At 32.2% G+C, this 27,844-nt stretch overlaps 2 protein-coding genes across 2 annotated transcripts in view; both read right to left on the minus strand.

Annotated features, from left to right (window-relative positions):
- LOC308695586 (M1-specific T cell receptor alpha chain) overlaps positions 1-15,966 on the minus strand; it is a gene marked incomplete at its 5' end in the record, with an annotated part of 60,288 nt that extends 44,322 nt beyond the window's left edge. Inside the window, 2 exons of the mRNA XM_081373771.1 lie at positions 14,480-14,546; positions 15,961-15,966. Of these exons, the coding sequence (XP_081229897.1) occupies positions 14,480-14,546; positions 15,961-15,966 (73 nt within the window). The remainder of the gene's footprint in view (positions 1-14,479; positions 14,547-15,960) is intronic.
- A 4,336-nt stretch (positions 15,967-20,302) lies between these two features.
- On the minus strand, positions 20,303-22,073 carry trdc (T-cell receptor delta constant). The gene is made up of 4 exons (XM_081375216.1): positions 22,018-22,073; positions 21,285-21,575; positions 21,007-21,081; positions 20,303-20,875 (listed from the first exon to the last, which is right to left on the minus strand). Exons 2-4 carry the CDS (start codon positions 21,463-21,465, stop codon positions 20,766-20,768), a joined length of 366 nt encoding a protein of 121 aa, XP_081231342.1. The 5' UTR covers positions 21,466-21,575; positions 22,018-22,073; the 3' UTR covers positions 20,303-20,765.
- Between the last annotated feature and the right edge of the window lie 5,771 nt (positions 22,074-27,844).

Here is a 27,844-nt window from a genome sequence, read left to right on the forward strand (position 1 = left end):
TCTACCCTTTATTATACTTCAAATAAAATTGTGCAGATTAATCAAATGGTAATTTATAGCTTTTCAGTGACCAATATCTGTAATTTCATTTCTTTCTCATGCATTCATTCTTTTTCTACACTGTAAAAAGTGAACAGTTGGATCAACCTAAAAAAATTACTTCAATTGGTAACACCTAAAGAAATCAAGTTTTCTCAACTTAAATGATCACGTTTTATCGTGAAAAACGTGATAATTTAAGTTGAGTAAACTTAATTTCTTTAGGTGTTACCAATTGAAGTAATTTTTGATCCAACTGTTCGCTTTTTACAGTGTACATCATTTCACTCTAGAACTACAGTACTTCCATTACTTTTTTAAATATTTTCTGTATGTACTACTGTATATCAAATAATGGATATTTTAATATTGCAATACTTAAATACAAAACCACTTACTTGAGTGAACAAGCAGATTTGTACCTTGACCAAAAATGAGTTTTCCTCCAAAGTTATTAGACACACAGTACTGAACTTCATGACATTTTCTGACTGCTCTACTAACATGCTCTCAATCACCAAGAGCAGATATCAGTTTCCAACTATGCTGTTCTTTAAAATTAAAGTTTTACAATACAACTTCATCTGAGAAATAGTAAATTATAATGAACTTTCTTGTTTTGATATTCAACTTTTTCAAAAATAAGTTTGTACATGCCGGATGTAGTCATATAGTGGATTGCCACACAAGAAAAACTCCTTACCAAAAGTTTAATATACACAACTAAACTAAACCTGATGTTAAACCCCCAACAACATTTTACTTACTATTATATTCTAAATACCATTATATTACATTCTTATATTAAGCATAAGTGTCTATAAGCACATCTTTCACATCAATGCAGAACATGACCTGTATATGGTATAAGGTTTGAGATTTTAGAGACTTACTAGAATAAATATGTAGTTTTGTGCCAGACCCAAAGATGAGCTTTCCAAATCCAGCATCCACACACTGCTAAACCTCATACCTCTAACTTCTATTATGGTGTGCCCGAGGGCATTTGTATTGGGATAATGCATTTGAATTTGTTCAACAATGCATATCCATAATATCCATTATTGTTGACTATGAATTGCAATTGCAGGCACTTACTTGTATCAACAACTAGGTTTGTTCCTTCACCAAGTACAAGTTTCCCTCCATAGTTTGTTAACACACAGTGCTGAGCTTCATAACAATTTCGCCCTGCCATTGTTTCCTCATCTAAAGTTCTGCTAATTGTTTTTTTTTTTTTTTTTTGCAATTACAATCAGACTCTTTCTTATGATGATATATTTCAGTTTGTTGATGAAAACAGGAGATCTAGCAGGATATTTTAGAGACAGGGAAAATAAATTGGGGAATAAACTATTTTGCCATACCTGACTGTACTGTGAGCTTTGTTCCAGTCCCAAATATCATTTTACCACCTCCAGTGTTAGTCACACAGAATTATATAGCTGCACAAAAACATCTCTGACTTCAAACCTCTGTATGTGTACATGTATCAAATGTTCTTGCCACATACCAGCTTAAAGTGTAGTCAGTTAATACTTATTATTTTCTTATTACTCAGATTACTCAGATGACACACATGGGTATTATATGCATTGATACCTAAATAGGGATCCTAAGATTTACCCATCAGGCTCAAAATCAATAACTTTCATAATAAAATTATTAAAAGGAAAAGAGTTAGTTTTTTTTCTTACTTGTTCCGATTATCAATTTCGTGCCTGTCCCGAAGAATAGTTTATTGACATTAACTCCAGTAGACACACAGTACCTGACGACAGAGCAAAAACTATGTGCCTTAGAGACACAAGACTATTAAGGTCCATGATTTTGTGTGCCTTAGTCAAGATATTTTGCAGATTAAAAATATACTGAATTAATGTGAATTTGTTGAATTTAAAAAATACTAGAAAATTCAATGTTCTCCAATCTCCAGCTAAATTAACACTAATACTGAGAAACAGATGCAGCTGCATTGAAACATGGGAAGTTTGCTTAGTTCTTGACAGAAGAACCAGTAGGGCCATGCCAGAAACTACTATACTGGCCCATAGACAATAAATCACGAAAATCTCCTTGAATGTGCGATTTGAATACCAACATCATTTACCCTGAGATAAATGTACCTTGAGAAGTTCTCAAGCAAAGGGACAAGCAATTCTTAAAATAGATTTAGAATATTTCTTTTCTTTTTCAATGGTAAACAAAAAAGAACCTCTCAGAAGTCGAAATCTTTACAAATATATCATCACGCTGTACAAATAAAAATAACAGAATAAAACTTACTTGTTTGAATTATTAGCTTTGTGCCTGTTCCAAAAATAAGCTTTTGTCCACCTCCAAAATTCACACAGTACGAAACAGCACAGCAAAATCCCTCAAACTATAACTACTATTTAAGACTCGGTTATATCAAACCAAAATAAAACAAAACTTTGTGCATACTATTAATGTTCTCCAATCTTCATGCATACTATGAATCTGTTCAAAGTTATAACACAAATTGTATGATCCAATATGTTTAATATCTATTTATATCTAGTTAATGTTTCTATACAACTATAAAATGTACTTTAATACTTTTGACCAATCTATATTTTGGAGGAAATAATATTTTGCAAGATTTTTTTTTACAAATCACTTACTACTTTCAACGGTCAGTTTGGTTCCAGAGCCAAAATGGATTTTCCAGCCTCCAGTTTGAGTCACACACTATATTCCATCTCTACACTAACTTCCTAAACTATTTGTGATACCTCTGCCACTGAAATGATAAAATAAAGCTTATAAATTGAACTTCATGTACCTGTTGTATTAATTTCTTAATGTAAGGCAGGGTAATTGGTACCAGGTGAAACTTTAATATCCTAAAACTATGACCATCCTACACCAGTGACCATTCCAGTTTTAACTTCAAGCCGAAAAGATAACTGATACCTTGTTAAATGGCAGATCTCAGATAAATTATAGAGTTACAATCGTTATTATGTTTATTTCAGAAACATTCTCTCTGGAACAAGGGAATAAGATTAAATAGCAACGAAAAGTAAATCATAAAACATTAAGTAGCACTGATAATCATGAACTTACTTGTTTCAACTATCAACTTTGTGCCTTTTCCAAAGATAAGCTTGTAAGTTCCACTTCCATCAGTCACACAATGTAAGAGCACTAAACTAAAACTGCCTGACCTGAAACTTAACTCTCGGTATTGAATCTCAATGATTAATAATGACAACTTGTAATTGTAAGGTGTATTAAATGTGCATTTTAAAGCACAGTAATGAATGACCATTCGTAAATTACACTTTTTTGGTATACGTGTGACTAAATAAGCATAAGTTCTCTTTAACTTATTGATATGCATTCCTGATATGTATAAAATGTGTTGTTTTATTCCTCTTTACTAGCCTCAAAATCACTTACTTGTTTCAATTATCAACTTTGTGCCTTTCCCAAAGAAAAGCTTGTAAGTTCCACTTCCAGAAGTCACACAACGCAAGACCACAACGCAAAAACTACCTGACCTGAAACTTAATTCTCCTCAAGTAATCTTAAAGATTAATATGACAAGTAATTATTTTAAAGCAATGAATAACCATTAGTCAATTACATGTGTAAATAACCATTTTGGTCTGGTATATACAGTATGTGATTAAATATGCATCAGTTTCGTTTCGGAAATTTCTATATTGATATGTATTCCCTATAAAAAATGTTTTTGCTATTTGCTATAGCCTTAAAAACACTTACTTGTTTCAATTATCAACTTTGTGCCTTTCCCAAAGAAAAGCTTGTAAGCTCCACTTCCAGAAGTCACACAACGTAACACCACTAAGCAAAAACTGCCTGACCTGAAACTTAATTCTCCTCAGTTAATCTTAAAGATTAATATGACAAGTTGTAATTATAAGGTGTATTTTAAAGCACAGTAATGAATAACCATTGGTCAATTACATGTGTAAATAACTATTTTGGTCTGGTATATATGTGATTAAATATGCATCAGTTTCGTTTCGTAAATTATATGCATTCCCTATAAAAGATTTGTGCTATTTGCTATAGCCTTAAAATCACTTACTTGTTTCAACTATCAACTTTGTGCCTTTCCCAAAGAAAAGCTTAAGGCCACTTCCAGAAGTCACACAACATAAGACCACTAAGCAAAAACTACCTGACCTGAAACTTAATTCTCCTCAGTTAATCTTAAAGATGAATATGACAAATTGTAATTATAAGGTGTATTTTAAAGCAATGAATAACCATAAGTCAATTACATGTGTAAATAACCATTTTGGTCTGGTATATATGTGATTAAATATGCATCAGTTTCGTTTCGGAAATTTGTATATTGATATGCATTCCCTATAAAAAAAATGTGTGCTATTTGCTATAGCCTCAAAACACTTACTTGTTTCAATTATCAACTTTGTGCCTTTCCCAAAGAAAAGCTTGTTAAGGCCACTTCCAGAAGTCACACAACATAAGACCACTAAGCAAAAACTACCTGAGAGACTCTCTCATACAGTCAATGATTAAGGTGATAACTTGTCATTGATAAAGGGAATTAAACATGCATTACAAAGCGTAGTATAAATGATTCTTGGTATAAAAGTGCAATACTAATGAACCATTTTGATAGTATTTTAAATGTGCGGTCAAATAACTATAAGATTGACTTGTTACATTTTATCTTAATATGTAATGTTGATATGTATAAAAAACTTTTTTTTTTTAACTAGCCTCCAAAACACTTACTTGTTTGAACAATCAGTTTGGTTCCAGAGCCAAAATAGATTTGCCTGAGACCAGATGAAGTCACACAATGCAGTTTACCAAACAAATAACGCTAACACTTTACAATACGGTCTCATTTGTTAATGCTAGATAATGCATTACCAAAAATAAACTATCAATTATAGCAGTATATTTTTTACAGAATTTACTAATCTTTCGCAGTATACAGTGCATTAACTAATGTTAACAGATATAACTATTGATTTTAAAGATATATAAGTAAAATGTGTTACCCCAATAACTTCATACTCATGAAAAAACTGATATGTTTTGAATAAAAAGTGATTTCAATGTATTATATATTTTATAAGCAATAAAAGCTATAAGGATTTTTTTTAAGTTCAATCAACTTGGATGTATGAGAAATTTAAACTTAAAAAATATGACCGTAATGTAAAAAATATGACATTGATCGTATAATTTTTTGCAGGTACAATAAAGCAAATAATAGCTCATAATACACAGTGAATATAAATGAATATATACGCCTAAGAACACCACTAGCATTAAAAAACTTACTTGTTTCAATTATCAGGTTTGTACCCGTGCCAAAGATAATCTTATATCCAGTTCCAGTCACACAATATAAGAACACACAACCAAAACCTTCTAACACGTTCATCGCCGCTCTGTTTTTATGAATATACTTTCATGTATTTTAAAGTTTAATACTAAAAATACGTTTTAGCTCCTGTTATTATATAATTTACATTCTATTTTGTGGAACAATCTTTTACTGTTGCTTCCCATTTTTATGTAAAGTTAGCAACAGTAGTTATAACAATAAAAAACAAATATGTGGGATTCTGTATACTCACTTGCATTAACATATACTCTTGTGCCAGAGCCAAAGATCAGCTTTCCATATCCACTTCCATCATTCACACAGTACGAAACTTCATAACTATAACTGGTTATTACTTATACGCATATGGTTACGATGTTAGACATTAAGAATGTTTGTCTTTACACTGATTTTCTAAAAAGAAATTCATCTTATGCCACTCAATTATAATTCAATTTCGAATTCCATATTGTTATACAAACTTGATCTATTTTTATGTGCACTATACTGTAAGTCCTTTTAAAGTGAGTCGATATGAAAAAAGCAGGAAAGAGTTTTACCTGAATTTACAAAAAGCCTTGTGCCTTTCCCAAATATTACTTTCCTTACTCCAGTGTCAGTCACACACAGTTATATAGCTACACAAAAACATACTGAATGCTTAAGGGAAAAACAAATTCAACTTAGAATTTAATACAAAAATATTAAGCTTCAGTAGAAAAAATATTATTTTAGGCTTTAAAGCTGCTCTCATGCTAACAGATATTGTGCTATTAATTACTTAAGTTTTATTCCCGTAAAGAAAAAACAAGGCTTTTCATAAAACAATGCCATGTCAGTGATAGTTTTGGTGTATAGTGTGTAAAAATTAACTCACTTGTTTCGATAATCAGATATGTGCCTGTCCCAAATGTAATCTTATTCAATCCACCTCCAGTCACACACTACAAAACCAAACAGCAAAAACTAGGGATACCCAAGATACTATAAAACTTAGCCTCTGATAATAATGTTCGACCGACAAAGACCGAATGTAACTCATATTATAACATTGGATTTAGTTGCAATTTGATTACTGTAGTATTTTGCTTAGTGCATTTCTGCCCATAAGATCCAACATACCCATTGGGTCGAAAGTCTAAATTAATTTTAGAGTAAAAAAAGATTATTCTTTAAACATCCATTATACAGTATCTGCCCTAAAGATTACATGCTAGCTATACAGGTACCTTAATTTTATATTCTTAGCTTATGAGTAAAATGTCACTAAAATCCATCCCGAGAAATACCATCTGGATTAACTTTGACATCTGACAAGAGGTTACCTTATGCAATACTTTTTTCCACTCAGATTGAAGACAATTATAGAGAGACGAAATCAAATACAATGAATTCAGCACACATAATACTTAATAATCTTGAACTTACTTGTTTCAACAATTAACTTTGTGCCTGTCCCAAAGATAATCTTATTGCCTCCACTTCCATAAGTCACACAATGTAAGACTACCAAACAAAAACTATCTGGCCAGAGTATCTCAATCAATCTTTCATAAATTAATTATTAGCAATGATTGGTTTTCACTTACAAATAATTTTTATAATCTTATTAAGCAATCCAGTATTTTAAAGCAAATCCTGCCCAGGATGCACCAATTTTGGCATACTTTATACATGTTTGAATTAATTTATTTTTAGAACTAAATCAAATTATTGAACATGTATAAACCCAATTAATTTTATATCATGACCTAGATACCTGATATGAAATGATTTTGAATGACAAATTTCCCCTTTAAGAATGTCTAAATTATCTAATCTTTTAAATGCATGTTTATTCTTATGTCCCTGTTCTTTTAAGAATGTGTAAGAGCTATAAAACTTGGTGTTTACCTGCATTTACAGTGAGCTTTGTGCCTTTCCCAAATATCACTTTCTGTAGTCCTGTCTGAGTCACACAAAGTTATATAGCTACACAAAAACATGCTGGAAATGATGCAAGTTGTAAAGTTTGTTCGGTAAAAGTATGTGTAAGTGTGTCTTATTATGCAATTATTAACATTAACGCATTAGTCATCATGAACTAACAATGAACAATACTTTTATTGCATTTAATAATCTCTAATATTTATTTATACATATTTTAACAGATCATTGTGTAAATAACATCTATTGTGAGTAATAAGTACTTTAAGAAATGTCATAGTTTATTATGCATTAATGCATAAACTAATGTTAACAAATTGAGCGCATTCACTGAAAAAAATGATTCGTTGAATTTAATCAATTTTTTTATGGTAAGTGGTTGCACACAATTGATTTTAGCTACATTTAAACAAATGCATTAAGTTGAACTTATTCAATTTTAGTTAAACTTAATGCATTTGTTTAAATGTAGCTTAAATCAATTGTGTGCAATCACTTACCATAAAAAATTGATTAAATTCAACAAATCATGTTTTTCAGTGTTGTAAAGTGTTACCATATATACTTTTACTCATGCTCTCTTGAGAACATGTGAATTGTAGAGAAGTGCAAAAATTTTACCTGCATTTACAGTGAGTTTTGTGCCTTTCCCAAATATTACTTTCTGTACTCCAGTACCAGTCACACACAGTTAAATAGTCACACAAAAACATGCTGACTGCTTATAGAGTTTGCCTATAAAATACTCAAACATTAACTCTTAACAAATACCTTTTCCCAAAACCAAGGTCTCTCTTAATTTACCAAACCGGGGACAATGTCAACAATGTCAGGAATTTAGTGTACTCTAAATAAAGGTGATTACAACTAACTTACTTGTTTCAATGAGCAGCTTTGTGCCTGTCCCAAATATAAGCTTATTGAGTCCACTTGTAGTCACACATTACAAAACCAAACAGCAAAAACTATTGAGACAGCCAAAGAGCCCTCCATCGCTCTGTTAAACTTTTCTGTGTAACTGCTACATGTTAATATTGCTTAATGCATTTCGGCTGAATAGAACAAGTATGTTTTAAATCATTTTAACCTGATTTAGATTTTTCAGAGACGCTTTAGTCAAGCGTTTTTATTCATTCAAATGTAATACTATCTTTCCCAAAACCACTTTGATTTGTCTCAAATGTTGTGAATTAGATGTGCATTTTCTATTTTGCTTCAAAATAGCCAGGAAAGTCAGTTAAGTTACGTAAAAATGTTAAGTAAAGTTTAACTTGATTGCACTAATTCAACTCAAAAATGACATTTGCATGTAATCAATCCGAAAAGTGTAATTTAGTTCTTTTTCAACAGCAAAAGACATGTTTGGAATTGATAAAAGGAAAACAATGTCTTCTCAAAACAATTGCCTTAGTTTTAACTATTAGTGCTATTTACCCGATATCAGATTAAGTGTTCATGTCAATGTGAGTAGCGCTAAACATAATGAACTTACTTGAATCAACTGTTAATTTTGTGCCTCTCCCAAAAACAAGTTTTCCTGCACCTCCAGTATTCACACAATGTCACACCACACATCAAAATCCCTTGTCACATGCAAAACAAATCTGTATCCATAGTTAAAACTCTGTCAAACACACATATAACTATACAGTCTGTTCTGTATAAACTCTAAAGACAATTCTATTTAAACCTCAATTATATCTGACTAAAATATTCCATTATATGACTTTATGCACATTGCCTACATTGTGTCAAATGAATTGTTCCTTTTATGCTATAACCTATGTTATACACTACAACCTTCCAAAGAAATGACTTTTTATTTCTTTGCGTTAAATTTACAGCCCACTTTCATACCAAAGAATGCATTTTTATACTATAGAACAATGTGTGCAATTTCTATATTGGCAAAACACTTACTACTTTCAATGGTCAGTTTGGTTCCAGAGCCAAAAAAGATTTTCATGCCTCCAGATTGAGTCACACACAATATCTTGCCTCTACAAAAACTTCCTAGATGCTATTATTTAAGATATAGAAGCAGTAACACTTTACAGTAAGGTTCAATCTAGTTCAATGTTAATTTTTACATATACTAATGCATCTTTAAAAATCAACATTGATCTAGATTGAACCTTACTGTAAAGTGTTACTGCTTTACAGTAGCTTAGATGCATTAGTATATGTAAAAGTTAACATTGAACTAGATTGAACCTTACTGTAAAGTGTGACTGCTTTCTTCTAAATCTTAAAAGCATCAAGGAAGTTTCTGAGAAAAGCTTAAGAAAGCTTAAGCTACTAAAAAACCTTAAAAATCTCACATTTTCCAAGTTTTCATCCTGTAAGACAGGGTTTACTACCAAGTAAAAGCATTCGATACCTACTGTTTGTCAACAGTACTAAATTTTAAATTTGAAACGGAGCTAACCTTTTCAATATTAAATGAACAGTAGATATTTCAATCATGGCTTTTCACAAATGAACAAAACAATGAAGAATTCAGCACACCGTAAAGAGGCACTGATAATCCAATATAAACAAACTTACTTTTTTCAACTATTAACTTTGTGCCTGTTCCAAAGATAATCTTGTAGCCTCCACCACCAGTAGTCACACAATACCAGATCACTGAACAAAAACTGTCCTGAAGGACCAAAATCAACTCACCTGCCAATATATTTATGTCAAGTGAAAACTAATCATTGCTAATTAAAAGCATTTTGCATTTTGATAAACGTATTGAACTAGGAAAAAAATTAAACAGAAGTATTGTGGCAATGGGACTATGCATCTGAATAAATTACAGCAATTTCACAACTATTGATCTGGATCTGGAAACTGTTTGTGATGTTTCTACTTCTCAACAGACACTTACTTGTTTCAACTATCAGTTTGGTTCCAGAGCCAAAATAGATTTGAGAGAGTCCAGATGAAGTCACACAATGCAGTTTACCATCACAATAACTTTCTACATATAAATCAATGATCTAAACTACTGGCTAAGATTTTGAAAATGTACCCTTGCATTTATTAACAGTTATAACAACTGTTATTGTTTAATAACAGTGAGGTTATAAGGATAATGTATATAAGGACAATGATGAATATAGAATTTATAAGATGTTTCCAATAAACAACATTAAAAAATGCTACAGGAAACATGTTAATTGGTTAACTACGTTACCTTATATACGGTGAACATTTTTTATGGTTTAACATCACAGTATATGTAATTTTACTGTAAAATATGGTCAAATGCATGATTTTTGCAAGTAAAAAGTAAGAATTACTATTCTGGTGGTTATCAGTACATTTTAAGGTAAAAAGGCAGATTTGGGCAGTTAAAGTAGGTAGATTAACAGTATATCACTTAATGAAATGTACAGATATACATTGTAAAACTGGAAACATTGTCAGGGTGAATTTATGACTATCACAGCTGCCAGTTTTATACCGTAAATTTAACGGGATTTTTTTTTTTTACAGTGTATTTACTGGCAATACTTTTTCATGGATCAACTTTGTTTAGTGCAAAATTGCATCTTTTTAGCATCTTTCCCTTGGCTCTGGCATAATCGGCTTGATTGTTAAAACAGATTACGGTAAATTTAAAGTGTTCGATGTCTAGGTAAAGACAAAAATGTATCTACAAACAAACAATAGCTTTCTAAGCAAATACGGTATGATAAAAAAAGAAAAAGAATGTAAGTCATGCCATTTTTAAAGTACTGCTGAAATAAATAAACTTACTTGTGTCAATTATCAACCTTGTGCCTGACCCAAAGATAATCTTATAACCTCCTCCAGTAGTCACACAACATGACAACACACAACCAAAACCTTCTAACACCACAGTCACAAATCTGCTATTTGATTAAGCTGCTTTCACATAATAAAAAATAGAATATTGTTAGAGTTTCATGACCGGTCATTAACTGGCACATTCTATTTGATAAATTCCTTTTCCACAATCACATGCCATGCGAAAATACTCTCAATTAATCTCCTGCTGTCCATTATAGGTCAATGTAGGAAAGTTGGTAACAGTAGAAAAAAAGGGGAAATATATTTGATTCTGCATACTCACTTGAACTAACGTGTAATTTTGTGCCAGAACCAAAGATCATTTTTCCATATCCATCATTCACACAATGTGAAGCATCATAACTATAACTGATTATGGCACACTAGATGAGTGTTTCACTGTAACAATCAACACTACAAATTATTCATAAACATTTCCCTTATTTAAACATATACAATAATGCTTAGCATTATTTAAATACATTACTAGTAATATGTCATGTATTACTAAATTTACTGTTTTCTCACATGCTACCTAAAATGTACATCCAATATTATATAAAGTACGTGCACTATTAATAATAATGCAAGTGGAAACAAGATTATTCTTGTTTGCATTTCAGCTTGAATCTAAAGTGAATCAAACAGAAATTATTTACCTGTATTTACATTGAGCTTTGTGCCTGTTCCAAATATTATTTTCTGTGCTCCAGAAGTCACACACAGTTACATAGCTACACAAAAACATCCTGATTGTTTAAGGGAAAGCAAACACCAGCTTCAAAATAGAATTGTCTATAAACATATAGAACTTAACTGTAGAATGATCAGGTTATTAAAACAGGTTTCATATTATGTGTCAGTTTCCCCTGAAGACTACATCAACATGGAATATACTTTATTTAAATATTCCTTTTAAGTAAGCATTTAAGTAAACAACTTACGGGCATTGACTTAATTCAATGCATCTCCCAAAGATACTAGTACTAGATGTACTTTTTAGTCACACATAATGAGATGGCTGTGTTATCTGATGTCTTATTAATGTCTAACTGCATTTTAATTAAATCCACTCAATTCTAATCTAAGAAATGCAAAATAAAACAATTTAAAGTAAGCATCACTAATTCTTATGAACTTACTGCTTTGGATTATCAGTTTTGTGCCTGTTCCAAAGAACACCTTTCCTGCGACTCCAACATTCACACAATGTCAGATCACAAATCAAAAACCCTATTACTATATCTAATCTATAGGGAAGTCTACAGGTTCTGTTCCACACGGAAAAATGTTTAAAAACAAAGAAAAATATTAATTTAATAATTTTCACTTGTACTAGCCTAGGTATTAAGTACTATATTTCTGCATAATATCGCAATCAATGGCACGCTTAGTTTGTTGAAACATGTTCTGCAACTTGATATGTATTGCTTTATAAAAACAATTTGCTAGTAATATGTTATGCATTTATGCAAATACAAAGCACTTACTGGTTTCAACTGTCAGTTTAGTTCCGGAGCCAAAATAGACTTTCAAGTCTCCACTAGTCACACACCAATTTTGTCTTTAGCAAAAACTCCCTCCACTCTCAAAAATATAACCTTTATCAATACAGTGTGAAATGCACCCAACAGTTCATGAATTTTCTAATATCTATGATTTTTCTCTTTTATTGGAAACATCGTAATAAATCCATGGCAAAAGACCTGGTCAATAATTTAGATTTTACAAGTAAATGAATCTAATGAGTTGGTATGTAACAAAAGCCCAGCAGGGATCACGTTTTCACCTGTTTTCAATTTAGCCCTCTATAGAAGAAGGGAATATATTCATGTGCTGCATAGAAAGGGAGTGAGAAATATGAGAAAACTCATAGCACGTGACTAAACTAAATGCAAACAAATACATAAAGCAAAGCTTTTTAAAAGGGTTTTCAACTTCAAGAAACAAATACTTGCCTGGTTCAACAATGAGTTTTGTTCCGCCACCAAATACAAGCTTATAATTTCCAGTATTCACACAGAGATACAACCTATACCAAATACCCCATGCACTATCTCTGAGCGCAGAGAACTGATGTTCGCATAGAAGTGTTTAATAACTAAAGATGTGATTAGAGAATAGTGATTCCTCTTACAAATATGCATTTTCTGTTGTGCAGTATTACAATTATATAGATATTTGGTACATGTACTATTAAAAACAACAGGTCAGCGATGGTAAAGATTTAACCAGTGAGCTGGATTTTCATTAGGAAAAAGATATAGTTTTCTTTTCACTTTGCAAAAAAAAAAATCATGAACAAAGGTTGGTTTGATTTAATAATAGAGGCTTTGAAATCAACCTGCTGGAAATATCAATATAAATTAATCCTTATTTGGATCCAATTGGATATTTTAGCCAAGCTTTTTTTACATTGCAATACTGTCTAAAGGTGTGATGAGACTGGGTATGTTTGTGTATTTATATTTAAGATTTATACATACCTGAATTTATTATGAGTTTTGTTCCTTTTCCAAAAATAACCTTCCATGTTCCCCCACTACTAGACACACAGTGCTTTTGGTGCTAACAAATACATGCCAACTGTCATGGCATAACATAAAGCGAAGATGCACAAATATAAATACCTGACAATAACTACTAATTAAGAATTGCTTTTATGCGATTTATTTATTCTTTTCGTGCAATTTCTTTAAGTGCATCTAACATTTATCTTTGCATCTTGTCTCATACTTCCTTAAATATACTATTTGGTTGCATGACTTTTCACAATGAACAAAATAATGGTGTATTCTGATATTAATTTTCAACTTTGGTGTTGACTATTATTAAAATAAAGCTAATGCACCTTAATTTCCTTGTTGTTGTTTTTTTTAGATTTGTAGTGCACATGGAAAAACATCCTAAATGTAATATCTTAAAGAGATGTTACGGTATCACTCACTTAACTGAATATGTAAAGTTGTGCCTGACCCAAAGAGCAGCTTGTTATATCCACCTCCAGCATTCACACAGTGCAAAACACCTAACCCTAAATTGCAGTCTATTAGTTCTCAGCCTCTAAAACTTAAGTGGCTTATGTTGTATTTTTATGATAATTTCATGTATTGTTCACACCAAAATTATTTGGGGCCAGTGAACCTTTAATGATCCACCTATCATACTGAACTACCACACACAACTAAACCAAGTGAACAACATGCACCTGACAACAAATGCTATTTAAATGTCAAAGATCTAATGAGATGAAAAAACATTATGGCTTTAGCTTGACTGTAGCAACACATCACTATCAAATAATACAATGTGAACAGTGTTCTGTTGTAAAATTGCTCAAATACTTGCCTGATTCAACTACGAGCTTTGTTCCACTGCCGAAAAACAACTTGTTAGTATTTGCATCCACACAGCACTAAAGCCTGTATCAAATACTCAAGGTACTAACCTGCCACTGCAGAAACATAAAAGATAGAAACTTTAAAGGTAGAATTTTTAAATCAGAGTGTCTAAGAAAATATTTTACAATTTACAGTATTGTGTAATATTACACCCGTTGTGCCATTTCAAACTCATTTCATAATTGGTGAAGCTTGATGAAAAGCACTATAGAAATATAGACTTGACTTTTTCCGTGGACAATAATGTCTTTTAAATTTTCATTTTTTCTCTTTTTAAACTCTTTTTTTTTTCTCTTTTTGCAAACCTCATTGTGATTCCCTCACTGGATATTTTTAACAGTTATATTCAGTGCTAAATTATTTATTGCAAAAATATAACACAAAAATTTAAGTTTAAGTCTTAGCACATGATAATGGCCTTGGTAAAGCTAGTAATTTATACAAATTCTAATAGTGCAGCATATTTAATCTGCATTTCTTAATTAGTTTCTATAACTGACATACTTTTACAACTCTTACTTACTTGATTCAATGATGAGATTGGTCCCTTGACCAAAAATCAGCTTATTGCCAGCACCAACATTCACACAGTACACTTCCCCATTACAATAACCATTTCTACTGTACAATAAATGATAGAAACTAAACCACTGCAGAACTGTACCTTTGATTTTAGAATTTAAAATGAAGAATTTGACTATGCATCTTTGTTTGTCATTCAGTGTTCAGGAATTTAACTATTGAAAGGATTAATATAATTTATACGTTTAGTTTTTAGTTTCCATTGTCAAACATGATATAGTATCATACGCATGTTACTTACTGGTTTGAATTAGCAGCTTTGTTCCTTTCCCAAAAATGATTTTGTCTGCAGCATTAGTCACACAAAGAGACACTCCATATCAAATACTGCCAAACACTAACAGCTACTGTTCACTCAACTATCTTGAACTATGTTTCAGTTTTAATTATATATATATACTTTTTTATAAAACATATACTATAATTTTTTTTGTATAATTTATTTTACTGCATTATTTTTACCTTTTGTTTTCAAAGCATATAATTAAATCTGCATGTAAATTTTAAGTCCATAATAGCTGGGCATGTTTAAAGAGAATATAAAAAAGATTTACAGAATTAAGATATCATATATAAGATGCATTCTCAATCAAAGTGCTTTCCAAGTGTACTCAACAACCTCCTCAGAGCAATTTCTCTATAGGATTATCTTTCAGCAACACAGTTTATGAATCACTTTTTATAGTTTCAACCTTCAACATTTGGATTACTAGTCCAGATACTAGACCAATACTACCACTTAACTCGCAGAACTTTCTCAAGAGTGAATGCACTCACAAAAAAAGGATAAAACATACAACTCTGAAGATGTTGCAATTATTGAATATATCAGACATGCAAACTTACTTGCATGGATGGAAAGTTTGGTTCCTTTACCAAAGATTATCTTTCCAAGGCTGCCAGTATTCACACATGGCTACACATCCATACATAAACCATTGCATGAGAAGCAATCTCTAAAAACATGCTGTCTATCAAAAGAGATTTCACTGCACATTGATCATTTTAAAGTTATTGTTTAGGTTTGTTTGTTAAAATTAAAATTTTGTTTGTTAAAATGCCATGTTCTATGTTACATATAAGATGTTTTAACTCTTGAAAAAGCCCAGCATTGCCATCAAGACTGCAGTACTTGTAGGATCAATTAAGTATACAAAGGCTGCAAATATTTATGTTAAAAAACCTCTGCAAGTCAAAAGTAAGCATCTCTAAAACTTACACAAAATACATGTTGTATTTTACTAAACTACTTTTTGCAAATTTCTTATTTAGTATTTAAAAGTCACACCTAACAAACATTTCTTTTAAGATTAGAGAGCGGAACTTACTTGATTCCACAGTTAGTTTCATGCCACTTGCAAATATAAGCTTGTCATTCCCTCTAGTCACACAAAGTTATACACCATAACACAAACCCGCCAAACAGCAAATTTTAAAGATAGATATATTTTCAAATTAATTTCAACAATAAAAAATGTATATTTTCTTATGCGAGCAATTCATGACATTTAATTGAGGTTTTGTGTACAGTGAAATTGGATTAAAGTAACTGAATATAAAGTCTTTCAAATTTAACAGCTAGTTGGATGTTTTCATGTAAATGCAACATGATTGTATGTCTCAAAAATATATACTAAGACTATTTTTACAATTACAAAGATTGCTATTTAGACACAACACACTAAATGAGACCTGCAACCAATGTTCGTTTTTAATCTTACACATTTGAATTTGTTATTGGTAACATATATTACAGTATTTATTCATCTTTTGTTATTGTTAGTTCATGTTAACTAATGTAGTTAACTAATGAAACCTTATTGTAAAGTGTTACCAAATAAATTGTTAAACAAATAAATACAACTTACTTGATTCCACAAAGAGCTTGGTACCCTGGCCAAATACGACCTGGTTAACCCCTATTGCATTCTCACAGAGCTACACTGCTTAACAAAAACGCCTCGACACAATGAGCATCACTTTATCTCATTTAAGGACTGAAAATGTGTTATTTCCCTCTGATTATTGCCATTCAAACTATTTTTCTAAAAAAAAAAAACACACATTCATCATGTACTACATTAGTCAAACACTGAATTGGGGTCTAATATTCCATCAAATGCAGACAGAATGCAGTTTTCACTTTAGCTTTTTTATAGTTTCAGAGGAGAGCTAACTGGTTTGTAAATGAGTAGATTAGTGACCGGTATTTATAACTATTATAATTGGAGAAGTGCTCAACATAAATGTCACTTTCTTGCATTACAGAAGACTTAAAAGCCATAAGGAATTATAAATCTCACCTGATTCCACTATAAGTTTTGTACCGGTGCCAAAGATTATCTTATTGATTCCCTGGTCATTCACACAACACTACACACCATGTCAAATATCCTTCAGTGCAAACATCCTCAACTGAGCAATATTTCTATGTGCAAACAAAATATTTTTAATTTATAATCTTTGAATTATCACCAGTGATAATGATATGAAAATGTTGCACTCATTCCACTTCCCTTTAATTAAAGAATAATAAATATAATATAAAAAACTAATAATAATTTCAAGCCATACTTTTCATGCTATAAAAGCAACAACAAAAGCTATTAAAAAGAATATACTCACTGGACTGCACAATTAATTTTGTTCCAGATCCCATAAAGAGCTTGTAGCCTGAACCAGACGACCACAGTGTTGCATTCCCATACATAAAACCTCTCCCTACAATGTAGAGATAAAAAATATAGATTTAAACAGGAAATCTTCAAATCATCCTTTACCAAACTCTCAATGACACTATCTTAAAATACTCAATATACTTCATTTTTACATTCTTTCCCCATACATTTTAGCATTATCAAATGCATTCAGAAAAATTAAAATATTTTCAATTATTTTGAAATTTAAAAAATTGAATTATTGTTTTTGCATTAGAGAATAGAATAATTTTTACTATTTGTCTCAAATTTGGCCTGAGATACATTATAATGTAGCCAAGAGTCTTTAGAAGCTATAGACAATCACTGACATCTGAGAATATATCAGTGATTGTGATATATTGTGATTTCCAATTCATTTACAAAGAATATTTTACTGTGGTGCGGTGAAACAAATTGAATAAATACATTCAATTTTGTAGCAGTTTAAATCCTTACCTTAGTGTCACTGCTCCCAATTTACATCAGATCCTGGGATATTTCTGCACTTCCTTTGAATGTGTACATGAGTTTAGCTGCAGAATTAAAATAACACCTACAAAACAGAACATTTTAGACTAGGTGAAGAAACCATTCAAATGAGGAATACATAGTAACTCACCTCTTCATATAGACATCAGTGTTCTACTGGCCTAGTTTTACCTTGACACATGGCGTTATTGTTGCTCATTCCTGTCAACCTATGAAGCAGTGTCTAAAATAGGTTAATAACATTGGGCTTTTCCTTATATTACTCGGTTTTGTTTTGTCAACGCATATTAAAACTGAATGTTTACGAGCTCTAATGTAACGAATCTGCTGTAAACAAAACACTTTTGAATGCCTCCTTGCATTAGATGGAGTATCAAGTAAAAGCACGATGCTACTTGATGTCATTTTAGAAATGTGTTATTTGCAGACAGCCGATATTCATTTTATTCTGCGAGTCCTCTTATAGCGGGGTAAAGCCGGATTAAAATCGGGACATGAGCCAGGCCGGACATGAACCATTATCCCCTTGAGCTCTTGAGCGTTCACATACAAGCAGAAAGTGGTTTTGCCGGCCACTAGGTGTCACTCAAGCCTGCTGTTTAGACAACCGGCCTAACGGCATGCAAAATCCCACTATAGGCCACAAGAGGGCAGTACAGCTTTTATTTCATGGTCTCGGTTAGCAGCAAGCTCACTATTTCAATAAAATGTGTGAGTGAAAACATCTTACTTATTAATTATATTTAATAAATACAATTAAGTGATTTGTAAATACAACAGAACAAATATTTGCTTTGAAGAGACTAGTAACTTACACTAAGGTTCAAAAGTTTAAGATTGGTACGATTGTTCTAATGTTTTTTTTTTTAAAAATCTCTTCTGCTCTACATTTATTTTTTTCCAAAAACAGTATAGTAGTGATACAGCAAAAACAGAAATATTGTGAAATATTTTTAAATTAGGCCTAAAATTAGGCCTACTGTTTTCTATTTGAATATTTTTACAAAGCAATGTATTCATGTGATGCAAAGCTGAATTTTTAGCATCAGTTCCAGTATGCTGATTTGGTGCACAAGAAACATCTATTATTATTTGTACTTATTAGTGCTTTTTGTACTTTTTTTGATGAATGGAAAGTTCAAAAGGACAACATTTATCTGAAATATAAAGTTTTTGTAACAATTATACACTCTACCGTTTCAAAGTTTGGGGTAAGTAAGATTTAAAAACAAAAAAGAAACTACTTTTAATCAGCAAGGATGTATTAAAATGATCTAAAATGACAGCAAATACATTTATAATGTTAAAAAGCTTTCTATTTCAGATACATGCTGTTATTTTGAACTTTCTATTCAAAAAATCTTGGAAAAAGAATTTACACAACTGTTTTTAACATTGATAATAATAATAAATAATAATAATAATAACTCAACATATTAGAATTATCTCAGAAGTATCATGACACTGAAGACTGGAGTAATGATGCAGAAAATTCTGCTTTGCCATCACAAGAATAAATTACATTTTAAAATATATTAAAAAAGAAAAGTTATTTTAATTTGTAAATAATATTTCACAATATTACTGTTTTTGCCTTATTTTTGATCAAATAGATGCAGCCTTGGTGAGCAGCTTCTTTTAAAAACATTTTAAAAATCTTATCTTTTCTTATAAAATCTTAAAACAGTATAGTGCATGTCTCACAAATTTCATCATTAAAACAGTGCTTTGACAAACAATTGTGAAATATTTATTTTTAAATCAAGTTAAGTAATTACTTTAAAAATGCCCCCAGAAGCTGTAGATGCAAGACTTTTTTACAGTTGTTTTTCGTTTTATATCACAGAGGCACCGAGGGGAAAAAACTTAGCAACAAAACAGTAATTCTTGGAACCCGAAGCGAGCAGTAGATCTTTATCCGAAAGTGTGGTTAACGTCTGCCGAGAGCACCAATGTGCTGTTGAAACTGTGGTTTAGACATACTCGCATGACATTTTTTTCATGAAGGCATTTTATTTTATAATAAAAAATAAAAATCATATTACATGCAAAGCCTCAGTATTTAAGTCATATAATAAGAATCAATAACACAATTAGACAATGTAAGAGTCTTGAACTCTGTGATACCGCTATATGTAAAAAAAAAATTATATCTTGTTGATTTAAAAAGCATAAAAATTCTAACTTGCACTTGTCTGCAACAAAATCTAAAAACACACAACAACAAAGCAATATGCACATTACAGCACTAATTCAGAAATGTTTATAATGTAAAAAAAAAAAAAATACAATATAGGTTGTATCTATGTTTTGTATATTTGAACTATTAGTAACAAATTGTATCATTCCATTTAACATTAACAGACAGAGATATAGATAAATACTGTCACTGTGGCTCACTATAATCGCATTTGTTTGTTTGCCAGGCTCTGATCAAGCATCAGTTAAGAAATTCGAATGCCTTTAAAATAGAAATGCCTTTACAGTCATCAATACATTGACTGCAACACATTTAGCCAGCAGAATTCTCAGACCTGTCACAAGAAGGGTCAATGACTTCATTTTTGGATCATCTGAGGAAAAAAAAGAAAAAAAAACACACAAAATGAATCATCCCTTGATGTTTAATTTACTTATATAGCATAATCTAGATAACTAATGCAAGATATATGTGTAGCATATAATACACTATTTTATTACTAACCCCTGTTGAACTCTGAGGCTGGAGTGCTAGGAGCATTTGTTTCACAAGACTGTGAAGTTGGTTTATTAGGACTTCCTGCAGAATAAGAATTAAGTAGAAAACAAAGAATTCTTATATATATATATATATATATATATATATATATATATATATATATATATATATATATATATATATATATATATATATATATATATATACATAATAACGTACAATACTTAAAATATTAAGTCTCATAAAACAAAAATGAAACTATAATTATCAATTTAAGTACAAACCTGTCACAGGAGCAGAAGCATCTTCAGTAGCAGTTTTGTCTGCTTCTATATTATCCACTTTGCATGTTTGGATTGTGTCACCATTGAATCCAGCATAATAATAGGTTTTGGTGGATTTGAACAGTTCTGCGCTCTTGGTATTTAGACTCACAAGACTTTTACTTTCAGAAGTCAAATCCATAGTCTTTTCTTGAGGATAGAACCCGGCGGCCAAACAAATATCCTGTTCTTTGCCCTTCGTATTCACAGGGGACAGGATGGACAAAACCGGAGGAGTAGACGGTACATCTTCTAAGCAAAGAAAAATAAGCAGTTTTCATCAGTTTTTCAATTCTTTGGCAAGACCGTACTTTCTTTACATTTTACATTTACATTTATGCATTTGGCAGACGCTTTTATACAAAACAACTTACATTGCATTTCAAGGTACACATTTACATTCTTATCAGTTCTTTACATATGGTATTTGCAAAACTATGCCCATAATGTAGTGAAAAAACCGTTGCAGTCATCTATTCTTTTAGTTTTATGAACAAATAATGACTCTACTACAAATGTTTTCTTCAGAGCAACGGGTTAACAGTGAACATACTGCGATCTCAAGCTGAACGCAACACAGCAGCACAACCAACTAAGAGCAACTTACAGACATCGTTTGAACCTAATTGGTTTTCCACTATTTTCTACAGCAAAATGGTTGGTGTAAAAGCATGCAATAAAAATAAGTACTTACTTGGTAAGACGGTGAGGGTTATCGGCTTTCCGAATGTTAAAGTGTCAGTAGCTGAAAATGCACTGCTACCGTAACCCTTACAAAAACACCCCTGACCCTACATCTGCATTAGGACGGACAAACTGACCTAAATAAGCCCTATTTACAACAACTAACTAAGCAAAGTGCATGTATTCACAAAACAGGTGCATGGGTTGGAAAAATGCTTTATAATAATAATAACATTGAAGTGAATTTACTTACTTGGGTTGACCGTGAGACGGATGGGAGCTCCGAAAGTTAGAGGATCTGCACTTCATTCAGCCCTCTGACAATATCCTTTGGTAATGGAAAGTATTTTCATATCTTAAGAAATATGATATAGACCCATCTGAAATTGGATGTGAAATAGCCAGTTGAAAAGATATAGTTTGATTTTCTTTCAAAGACAATTCCATCTGCCGGTCCGTCCTCATGATAAACCCATGTCTGCTCCATTCAGATACAAACAGGAGACTGGAACAAAAGCCTTCAAAACAGAAACAACAAGACTGTGAGAATCAAAACTGTGATCGTTCAGTTTTTCAGTCAGATATTGGCTTAAAGCTATTAATACAATTTATAAACAGATGCTCTTTCCTAACAGTGCTATGAGATTTTTGTACAGTCCCTACTGAAGAATGTATCACTGTGGTAGTCCAGACACAATGAAAAACGTCAGTACAAAAACCTGACGCAATTGTGCCCTATGTTGGGGGTTGTCTTATACGGAAGAGAGATTGAAATGCTGTCTTCTGAAAAAGCTTCTCAATAGACATATTTGACTAAATCTATGTTAAAAATCCATTGCCATGAGATGAAACACCAAGCTGCAGTGGAAATCTTCATGTCTAAGATGACAGAACAACCTCAGAAGAATCATTCAGCGCAGTGGCAGCCATTTAAACTCTGTGAGGTTTTTGTATGAGGCAAAGCGAGAAGTGAATCACTGTGGTACCCCAGTCCACAGTGACACAACTCGAAACAAAAACCAACAGCCAGCCTCTGGGTGAAAGAGCAAACAATGACACATCAAACAGAATATCTTTTCACAAAATATATGGAGAAATTGGTGCCTAAAACACTCGATGAAAAATCTTCAGAAACTTTTAGTAAATAATTGGTCTTATCATACATTTGGGATCTTGTGACAATGTAAGAACAGTAAGTGAGGAATACTACAGATCCTATTGTGGAGCTATCTGTAATTACATAATACTTAATAATAGGCCTATATTATTTGTAACAGGCACTATAGTTCAATTCAATTCACGTTTATTTGTATAGCGATACACAATACACATCATGATTTTCACAATACACATCATTTCAAAGCAGATTTACAGAAAGTGCATGAGTCCATATTACAATTTTAGAGTGTTCAGTTATCAGAGGTAACTGTCTAAGTTATGCATTTCAGAAATGTACATATACAAAAATCAGTTAGCTAAAAATGTAATAATTTAATGCAGAAACAATGAGCTCATTGAACTAATGAATATGAGTTTGTTAACAAATTATTATGACATTTAGAAAACACACTTATAATGTGTTATTAGATTAATTTTAACTATAAATGTTTAGAGTTTACTGATTTATATTAAAACCATTATTCAAGAATAATTAAGAAATGGTTATAAGTAAATGGTTTCCAAAAAAAATAAATATATTAATTCATGCAGACAGTGGCCTGGTGTAATAAATACACAAGATACAATTCTTTCATCATTATGTATAGATAAAAAAAACAAAAATAAAAAAAAAACAGATGGATTTATTTACCTTTGATTAAAATAAAGTTGGTGCCCCAAAATCTAGGAGAACAATATATAATAAAATACAAAATAATATAATGTTTATAACTCATTGTGAATAAATCAGTTTAATGGCAATGGAACATACAGCTCTGATTCTTAGTGCAATGAATTGATATTTTGAAAAGTATTTATTTGTATAACATAATTTCCCCATGGCATTCCAAATTATACAAACATAACAATGATATTCAAAGAAATAGCAATAAGAACCAGAGCAGATGCTCACTTTGATTGTTGGCTCCTTGTTTCTAAAATAGGTAAATTATCTCCTCCTGTGCACATTATGAAATTTATTTGAAGGTTAGTTCCCAATATGCAGTTAATGATCTTCTATTGCTGTATCCATAACTCAGCACTGTGTTGCAATCTGAAATGACATGAAATGACATAACTGTACAAAATTATTTTATAAATAAATGTGAGGCAAGAAAATGTAGACTAATAATTGTTTCCCAACAATTTTTTTTTTTTTTGGAAGAATACATTCTTGTGCTAAGTTTGTAAGATCTGACAAATCATACTCCGCCATCCGCCATTTTTATCCGACAAAGCAGTCAGAAGAGTTAGTAGATTAACGTTGGAGGACTTGAACTTGAAAAACGATGTGTAAGTTAGGCCAACTGACGTCTTTCCGCGGTTAAAACCACATTCCTTCTTATGTTCATTCATGTTTAGCCTAGGCCTATTTGATGTTACAAATCAACTAGTCTAGAAGGAAGAGATGAAACGGTAGGCCTAGCTTATTTATTGTTTAAATTTCTTTAAAAAAAGACCAAATTTTAAAGGTGAGACTTTGTTTCATATAAAAAGTAACCTTGTCTGTCCTGTCTGTCAGCGCGTTGTCAGTGTCCTCTCTGCTCCGCGATGTATTTTTCACTGCATGAGAAACTGGGGCCCGTTCTTCGTATCGTTGGGTGTGAGTAAAACACGTTGTGTGTGTGTGTGAGGTTTTGGCATGATTCTAACTCCATAGGATTTGATTGTTGATGATTTGGCATGATCTTAGATTGTTTGGTTCTTCGAAGCACATCCTGGACTTGCTGTCATAGCAACAGGTCCGTAAACTTAAACCTGCTTGCGAGCAGGCTTATTTTATGTTCACAGGATTAGACTGCGGCTTCATCATAAGCGGAGCTGATACGGGAAGTCCAGCGCAGCGCGATAATGCACTTTCTGAGATAGGCTATAAGCAGTGGCGAAGCCAGAGGGGGGTCCGGGGTCCGATTGGCCACCCCGGGTGCCACCCCAAATTTTTATTTGCTACTGGCAGTTGCTAATGCTGATTAAATAAAAAAAAAACGTTCGCCGGCAGCGCGGGCGCGGTGCGCGCGCAGTTTTCAAATGGACGAGCAGAGGACGAGAGATAGTTGCAAGAAGAAACCGAACTTCACCACCGAATAAGAAAACATCATATTTGAAGTAAGTTTTTAAGGTTTAGCATCAGGGGGGTTTGCTCCGAATACATTCGGCCTAATACGCATATAAAGTAGGCTACCTTGCCGTGTGTACGTTACAGTATACAAATGTTCTAGCTAATGTGAGGATAGGAGATCAAAACGCAGGCAAAGAAGAGCAGAAACAAAGCGATATCATAATGCGATCACTAGGGCTGTGAAGCTTTATGGGTGTAGGGTGTTGATGGACTCGATCTACTGTGTTTTGGTCATCATTAAATCTGATCTAGATGTAGTCTTTGATAAAAATGCGATTTTCTCAGCTCATGTTGCTTTTTATGAAACTTGCCAACATTCAAGTGTTGATAAAAAAGACGCACGAAGCTAGAACAAAACAGATTTTATTTTTTATTTTTAAAAGCACAGGGTCTGTTCTTTCTTTTGGTATGTTCAGATATTCATACAACAAAATATTTTGGGGTGCCATGAAATTGTGAAAATTACCAAAAACACCATTTTTTTATACTGGAAAGAGTTAAGATAAAAATGTTGGTAATTGGATGATGATTAGAATATGAATATGATTGGAATCATATTTTAAATTTGGCATTTTTTTGAACAGGGTCAATTAAACATGAAAAGAAAGGGAGAGATAGGCTAAGAGTTATTTTTAATAAGCACAAACATAGTCCAGTCATTTTATGAAAAAAGGTTAAACAAATTGCAACAGAAGCAAACTCAAATAATTTTGTATCCTCAATATGTCCTGAGTAAGGAAAAAAAAGTCCAGAAGAATCCCATTAGGGGAAAGTTTTGAAAACTGTTTCTGGGTATTCACTTTTTATTTTACCTACCTTTTGTCTTCTGCATTCTCCTTACTCCTGTTCTTCCCTCAGACTCGTCCCCCAGAAACAGTCCCACGGACCCCGCCCAAAACCCCATCTCTTAAAAATAAATAAAGGCTGGTTTCTAAAGTACTTCTTCCTGCCTCTATGTGTTAATGCTCATGGGTCGCCTAAATGGGTTCCATTCAGACCTTAACATTAAGTATTTTACTGTTATATGTCAACAAGATTCAACAAGACATTTTCACCTGGCTATACCCAATGTTTAGATCTGTTGTGGTATTTATGCAAATTAGCACATACATTATAAGATTATGCACCATTTGTCCATGTTTACAAACAATAAAAAAAAAAAAAACTTGTAATACATTTTTTGTTTGTCTTGATGTAAGTAATCAACTCTGTAATTTTCATGGTAATATTTAAAGGTTACAATTTTTACCCTATTCATGTGAGAGAAAGAATGAATAGGCTATATTTGGGTCTTTTTCGAAACGTTCCCCTAATGGGATTCTTCGGGACTTGTTTTTCCTTACTTAGGACATATTGAGGATACAAAATCAGTTGAGTTTGCTTCTGTTGCAATTTGTTCAAGGTTGACCCCCATTTTGGCTTAAAATGACTGGACTAACAGGCAGATCAGACCCCAGCCCTTGCATCACCACTGGCTAGCAGAGTCAGTGTGGTCAGACTTCAGAACCAGCAACAGGTCAGAGCATCTACCAGACACAGGCAGTCAATCACATACCCAATTCAGGAATTTAAGTTGAGAAGATTTTGCCAGATTAAAAGGATAGTTCACCAAAAAATGAACACACACAAAAAAAAATATAAATTAAATAATTATAATTAGAAAGAATAATTATAAATTATTATAATGAAAGAATTATGTTGTATTAAATCTTCCTAGGATAAGATTTTATATTGATGGGCAATAAAATTGTTTAAATTTTTCAAGTAAATGTCTGCTTGATGCCTGCTATATCTAATTAAAAATTAATAATTTTTGTAAATGTGATTTTTTTTTTGTAAATAAATGCAGCAGTTCATAACAGACACGTGCTACGGTATCTTATCTCCTTGGTGCTTCAGCTTTGTTTTCTGCAAATATTTTGGATGGTCAACACTTATAGACACAAACAGAGTGACCCAATTCCTTCCATAAGCTTTTCTACTGTGTGTGTGTGTGTGTGTGTGTGTGTGTGTGTGTGTGTGTGTGTGTGTGTGTGTGTGTGTGTGTGTGTGTGTGTGTGTGTGTGTGTGTGTGTGTGTGTGTGTGTGTGTGTGTGTGTGTGTGTGTGTGTGTGTACTGTGTACCCCCGCAAGTAGCAGTGGCCACCCCCTGGCCACCCCATGTATAAAACTCTAGTTCCGCCACTGGCTATAAGTTATATTTTTTTCTCGTGACTCGTGAGATTGTCGTTTAGCCTACATTATTAATTTGTTGGAAACGCACATTTATTTTTGACTTCGGAGTCGGAATTTAACTACAGCACAAACTGTTTGCATTGCCCTAAGATTATTTTGCGAGAGGCTCTTTCCTTTAGCCTACACTATTGAAGATGCGGAGAACTTGATGGAAAGTGCTGTCTGTCGTGTCATTCGGAGTTTACCTGGCGCTTTTAGGTTTAAAAAAGTTTTAGTTTTTTTGTGGCATTTCCAATCCACTTAAAGGAGAACTCCGGTCAATTTTAACATTGAGCTCATTTTATTGTACATTTGGAGTGCTGTCAATACAGAGAACAACTACAAG

Source organism: Scardinius erythrophthalmus (genome assembly GCF_964197995.2).
Source record: "Scardinius erythrophthalmus genome assembly, chromosome: 9".
Lineage (NCBI taxonomy): Eukaryota > Metazoa > Chordata > Actinopteri > Cypriniformes > Leuciscidae > Scardinius > Scardinius erythrophthalmus.

Bases quoted from the DNA above. Each gene is read 5' to 3' on its own strand.
- trdc (XM_081375216.1), bottom strand. From the start codon at position 21,465: ATGGATTTGACTTCTGAAAGTAAAAGTCTTGTGAGTCTAAATACCAAG. The intron at 21,082-21,284 runs GTTTGTACTTAA...CTTATTCTGCAG, and splicing joins TGCTTCTGCTCCTGTGACAG to GAAGTCCTAATAAACCAACT. The intron at 20,876-21,006 runs GTTAGTAATAAA...TTTTTTCCTCAG, and splicing joins AGCCTCAGAGTTCAACAGGG to ATGATCCAAAAATGAAGTCA.